The sequence below is a fragment of the Idiotropiscis lumnitzeri genome, chromosome 15 (assembly GCF_059441095.1).
Source record: "Idiotropiscis lumnitzeri isolate Australia: NSW breed Sydney's pygmy pipehorse chromosome 15, RoL_Ilum_1.0, whole genome shotgun sequence".
In the NCBI taxonomy this organism is placed as follows: Eukaryota; Metazoa; Chordata; class Actinopteri; order Syngnathiformes; family Syngnathidae; genus Idiotropiscis; species Idiotropiscis lumnitzeri.
The window spans coordinates 9,855,474-9,861,721 of record NC_142405.1 but is presented as its reverse complement, the minus strand read 5'-3'; the positions used below and the strand labels follow the sequence as shown (position 1 = coordinate 9,861,721).

The window sequence follows — 6,248 nt, the reverse complement described above, 5'->3', positions numbered from 1 at the left end:
TAAACACTGTACACGTGTCATACAATCGTATAAGCTTCCGTTTGCTCCTTAGTTGTAAGTATCATTGCATTTCACGCCACAATCAAGGAGTCCATGAATCAGCTGAACTGATCAAGAATATTGAATAACTTCAACATTAACGATTGTGAACCCAAACGTTTTCTGAACAGGGGATGGAAAATCATTCTTAACACACAACAAACCACAAGATAATCACTCAGAGTGAATTTTCAGAGACAGTCGATAATCCTGTCCTTAGTTTTTTTTTAATCAGAAAAAAGTTTATGAGTAAATAAAATATATTTAGGAGAGGTTATGGTTGAGAGCATTTTATACCGATGACGTGATTTTTATGAGTGAAATTATGAGAGTAGAGCAAAACAGAAGCCAGAAATACACTTAAGTAAGTTAAGTACAGTATCTTGTTTCTTTGGCACGGAAAGAGAGCACGAGAGACCGCATCTCACATCAACGCCTGTGGTGGTAAGCGAAGGGACAGGATGGAGGTGTTTTCGAAGGTGGGGGCTGTTTTCAGGAAGCAGGTGGGGTACATGTAAGAGAGAATTCAGCCGACAGATGGGAGGTGGGAAAGTGGGACTTCTGTCTCTGCTGTGGCCTGCCGCGCTGTCTGGCTCAGTTGGATACAAACATGTTATTTGTAGCAATGTAGCCCATCGACTTACCGTCTGTCATGCCCCTCAGTCAATGCTAGCAATAAATAGTTAAGTTTGCCTCCACGTTGCATCCTCTTCTTTCTTTTGCGGTGGCTTTTTTTTTAAAGAATTCTCTGATGTCTGAAGTGGAGTCAAACATCCGTGAAAGCACACAAAAAAGCCAAAGACAACAATACAAATTTAATTGGGGTCAATCACGTGGTGGTGCAGAATTGCAATCAAATACTTACACTTAATAAGTGTGATTTTTTTTTCTTTTGTGGTACTTCAAATGTGTCTTTGAGTATGATACGATACAACATTATTTATATAGTGCATTTCCCAACAACTGGAGCTGGAACAAAGCCCTTTACTTATGGTGTAATATAAATTAGCAGTAAATTAGAACACAAATTAAAGCGCATTTACAGATGATACGAGAAAGACAACAGAACAGTGCCAGTCTCATGCTGAGCCGAAAGCCAAAGAATACAAATAAATTCGATTTTTTTTTATTAATATTTTGTGCTCTATAAGCAAACTTGAGTTCATTTGTAAAGAACTTGCAGCAACTCGTCATACTTTCATGTGTGCCATTCTACGGTTGACCACTAAGTGGCAGTAATGGCAACGCTGTGTGAATTAGCGACGTTAAAATGCTGCCAAACTACACCGGAAGTACTACTTTGGTCCTTGAGACCAAGCACTGCGATAACGAAGCAGGAAGGTAAAATATTAAATTACTTTACTTTTATATTAGAACCCATTTGCGGTAATGTCACATTTGTAGTGTTTCTATCAACCTGGGTAGAAGTATTGTTTTAATTTTTATTGTTGTAGTTTCCACTGAGAGGAAGCCGGGTAAGGTTTGTGCGCGGAGGAGGGCGAAGAGGGCAAAGTCGTACGTGACGTTTCTTAATGGAGGAAAGAATGCATATGCTGTTGATTGTTGCGCAGCAAATATAATGACCCAAAAAGCACTTCCGAGGATCACGGCACAGACTTTCATGTGATCTGGATAACGCCTCTAAAACGAAGCCTTATCAATATCGTTTCTTATTCGCATGTGCGTGTCAAGCAACATGAAGCATGGCTCCTTGAGCTCGACGCCACTTGACAACCCTCAATTAAGTGCACATGAACAGATGCAACCTGTCAAATACTCGATTGGTTGAAGAAGTGGAGGTTAACTATATTGGTAGACATTGATTGGTCCAGAGCTAGCTGTAATTTACATTAAAGCCGACGGGGTCAAACGACTAGATAAGGATGTGCTATTTTTAAATGTATGAATGAATATGCGTCTGTATACGTACGATATACAGTACAGAATGTGTCTTTATGCAGGGTGCAAAAGTAGGTTTACAATTCTTATGTGACAAAATAGCTTTACTAATTCAAATTTGAGAATGCAATTACTGTAGAAATTGCGTGTAAAAGGTGAATTCGTTTTTTTTTTTGTATCTGCAAATCTCCATGTTTAGGAATTTGAGAAATTGGGAAAGTTCAGCAGAAGCCCTAAAGAATCAGAATATTTTGGAAGTTGGAATGATTTGAATCAGTCCAGAAATGCAGGAATAATGTTAGACCTCTCCTGATATATATATATATATATATATATATATATATATATATATATATATATATACACACAACACACACACACTTGAAAGGTCCAAGGTGCCTTGATTCTTGGCTGGGCTCTTAGTCTGCTTGTGACTCAACCAACTCTGTTGTACTTAATAAAGACTTTGGATTATTAACATCAGCCTCTGTTGTTCTGTCTTATGTCTCCGGCTTAGATGGCTCATAGGCTGCTCGTGCGCAGGATTTGGACGCTCTCTGCAAAAGAGATCCGCTGCCTCCCGGCATCCAACGCCGGCATCGCCTCCACTTCCTTTTCCACCTCACTGCAGCCTGCCTCTGCCCACGTCTTCTTCCTCTCTCCCTCACACGTTCTGCCTTGCAGTCTTCCTCACACTTCCCGTCGTCAGGTCTCCTTCAATGTGCAGGATAATGAGGATTTCACGGAGAGGGTCATCAACAGTCAACTCCCAGTACTGATTGACTTCCATGCACAGTGAGTGTGCACAGTGCAGAATGATTTAAATAAAAACTTGTCTGCAAGATTACAGTATAACTTCGCTAAACAAACAGATTGATTACTTCCACCCTAAATTATTCAATATTATTGAAGTACTTTATGAGAAACATCTTTAGTACTTAGGACAACCTGTTGTTCATGACCATCTGAAGCATAAAAAACTAAAATACAAATTGTAAAATTTTTTCTGTGTACTTTCAGGTGGTGCGGTCCTTGTAAAATCCTTGGACCAAGGTTGGAGAAGGCTGTTGCGAAACAAAAAGGCCGTGTCGCCATGGCAAAAGTCGACATTGACGATCACACAGACCTGGCTATTGAATATGGGGTGAGATTTAAACTTTGTTGAAAAACAGTTTTGTATACATTTTGATCCCACAGACCGCAATGACATTTTCCGATACTGTTTTTATTCCACTAAGCATCACACTTTGTGCGTCTTTTTTTAAATTTTATTTTTATTTTTTTTTTGCCGATGCTGATTGGCTGCCGCCTCACGACAGGGTGGGCCTGAAATATTGACTGACGTGCACACACCACTGCTCTTTATCGTCTGCATATAATGAATAATATTAGCGCTGTACTGATAAGATCACTTGAATTATCCATATGACATGCCCGTTGCAAAATTATTTGCTGGTGTAAGGAGGCAAGGGCCACCAGAATTCAGTAGTATGCATCAATGAACATTATTCCTGTCCGTCTTGTACTGCCCCCAAGTGGCCATGGTGGTCACACCAGAAGGAGCCGCATTTGCAAGCGTTGTCACGGAATTAATTAAACTCATAGCTCGAGGCACCACTGTACTTCTGTATTTATTTTGGCTGGCAAATTTATAGTCTGCAGCATGCAGTTAATTTGAGTGCAGAATATTGTCTTGCAAGTACTTAATCGCTACAATGGTATGATACATTTTGAAGATGTGATATTGTTTAATAAATTAGAATTAATTCAAATTGCTGTTGATAATCATATTGATACCTCATTGTTTTCTGGTAAGATTTTTTTGGTAAATGCTTTATCATAAACGACTATGCACGATAAATTGTATTGTATTCACGTTTTGCACACTTATTCGTGACCCTTGACGCAGTGATCTGTGTTTTCCCTCACAGGTGTCTGCCGTTCCAACAGTTATCGCCATGAGAGGAGGCGATGTCGTCGACCATTTTGTGGGGATCAAAGATGATGATGAACTGGACTCGTTTGTCAGTAAGATTATTGGGAAATAAAGCCGCTTTCCCAGGCCTGTCACTTCACCACCAACGCAGTGCTGTCTTTAATGATTCTGCCGAGCCCGTTTGGAGCCTGTTGAGCAGCAAATCCTTGACGCCAGCCAACCTGAGTCCGCGCTCACCCCCATCACCAGACTCACTGATTTTTGCCGTATACTGTCTCGTCTTATTCTCTTGTTTCTTGTTCTAGTAATGGGTGTGGGCCTCCATTGACCTTGGAAGTAAACGCTGTACGCCTCTCTTAAGGAATTACTGTCACTATTGATGGCTCCAATAGCTTTATTCAGACCTTTAGGGGTGTAGCATTGTGTGTAACAGTTTTCGATACAAGGGCAAAATACGCCACAGTACTGCTCTTATATTGTGTACCTTGAGGGATGAACATTTAGAGTTTTAGTTGTGGAGTGGATCTAACTTAGAAGCTGAGAACGGAATGAGGTGTGTTCCAGTGTTAACTGTAGTTTCTGCTTTCGTCCATGCGAGGGTAGCGTTTCTCTAACATGCCGCAACCACACAAACGATCGTTTTACACCAATTTGCCTGGAAATGTGATAAACATTGTGTGCGTTTGTGCATGTGCACTTTTGGGTCCTGACTGTGAAACTTGCACCAAGCAGAAATTGCGAAGAATTGGATTTCTCTTATTACTGAAATGATGCTGTACTGCAAACATGGCCACATGAAGTACGTAATAAAGAAATTTTAAAAATGTTTTGCATTTGACTTTTGAATCTAGTTTCCAATTAGAGCTAAATGAGTAAACATTACTAGTTTGTCTGATCAAATGTTTTAGTTGATTGGCTGCAACCAATCCAGAGCATGTCCACTTTTCACCAAGTTGTCAGCTGTGATAGGTGCGGTTATATTCAACACACCTGCGACTAATGGATGATGAAATATGGATTAACAAAATCATTTTAACTGTCTTTACCAATAGGTGGCGCTTAGTGCAGGGGGTGAGCTGGTCTTGCTTTTTCACACAGCTATGGTGCAATATAACCTGTGACGTCAGCATCAAGAGTATTAAATGATCGCCGGACAGTGGCATTGCTTTCCGCACAAGACAAGTACATGTCAAGTGTCGCATCTGCTACCCCTTGCATTTTGAAATAAAGGAGAAATTCTGAATATGTCCACTGAGGTGCTTTGTGGCCATCGATGGCATTTTTAAAAACAGCAATGGATGCTGTGACAGAGGCCAAATGGGTTCTTTACACGGGACAGAACAACATTTTCACCCTGTATTATGAATGAGTGCAATGGTTTGGAAAAAACAACACACACGACCCATACAGGGTCTCTCTTCCATTGTGCAAGTTAGTTTTAGCTGTTCGTGACTCATGGTCCCGTAGAAAAAAAGAGAAAACAAGGTCATACAAACTGAGTTGGGTTGACTGTTGACTCTTTGTCTCGTCTTTGCCCTTCGTCGCCACGCAACTGGAAGGCTAGCCGTCCTTTCATTAGAGCCCACAGTTGACATGATGCTTATCAAACCCCAGTCGTTAGACTCGTATTTGACTCTAACGCCGTTTGATGAGATCACCGCAAGGATGTGCGCATGCAGAGCTGTTCAGTAGCACCCACAAGATGATTTAATGAGGGGAATTCCACTGGCATTACATTTGCATGCATGATGGAATCAAGTAGGCCGAAACCGATAAATGGCCAGATGTACGGTTGTTGCATGCTTGGATCAAAAGACATTCCAAGCATAGTTTTGGGATGTCTGCAACCGAATGACAGCATCGATGTTAATGATCTACCATCAGTAAACATTGCCGACCTTGCTTTTAACCACCTTGGACCCAACACACACACACAGGGTGGGTTATCCCCTTAATGTCAGCCTTTCGAGAAGAACAGAAAGATGACGACAGGCTCCAAAGGTTGAAAAACAGAGTGTAACTCTACACCTCTTCCGGTGTCGTGCCAAAGTACTTGCCCCCGAAAAAATCTGCATCCCCTCTCGCGGGAGCGCGCACGCATTGACTGAAGGCGTCGCGATTTTACTACGTTTGTTTTCATTGAAAGGCACGAAGAATGTATGATTTTGTGTTTTTGATTTGCTGTAATTTAAACTAGGTTTTCCATAAAAGCGGTAGTCTTCGTCTGTGTGGTTTTCAGCGCACCATTCGCTACAATTTAACACGTAAAGTAAGCGTTTGACTCCGCCGAAATTGGGGGGAAATTACCCGCATTTGCATTCGTTAGACCAAAGAAATTTTGCAATCAATGAAGCTACCATAAGGGAATTTCAGT

General features: G+C 41.1%; 1 protein-coding gene across 1 annotated transcript; it reads left to right on the top strand.

Annotated features, from left to right (window-relative positions):
* Positions 1 to 1,256: 1,256 nt before the first annotated feature.
* On the top strand, positions 1,257 to 4,020 carry txn2 (thioredoxin 2). Its single transcript, XM_088316001.1, has 4 exons — positions 1,257 to 1,380; positions 2,456 to 2,733; positions 2,959 to 3,082; positions 3,870 to 4,020. The coding sequence occupies exons 2-4, from the start codon at positions 2,456 to 2,458 to the stop codon at positions 3,984 to 3,986; spliced, it is 519 nt and encodes a 172-aa protein (XP_088172127.1). The 5' UTR covers positions 1,257 to 1,380; the 3' UTR covers positions 3,987 to 4,020.
* Positions 4,021 to 6,248: the final 2,228 nt, after the last annotated feature.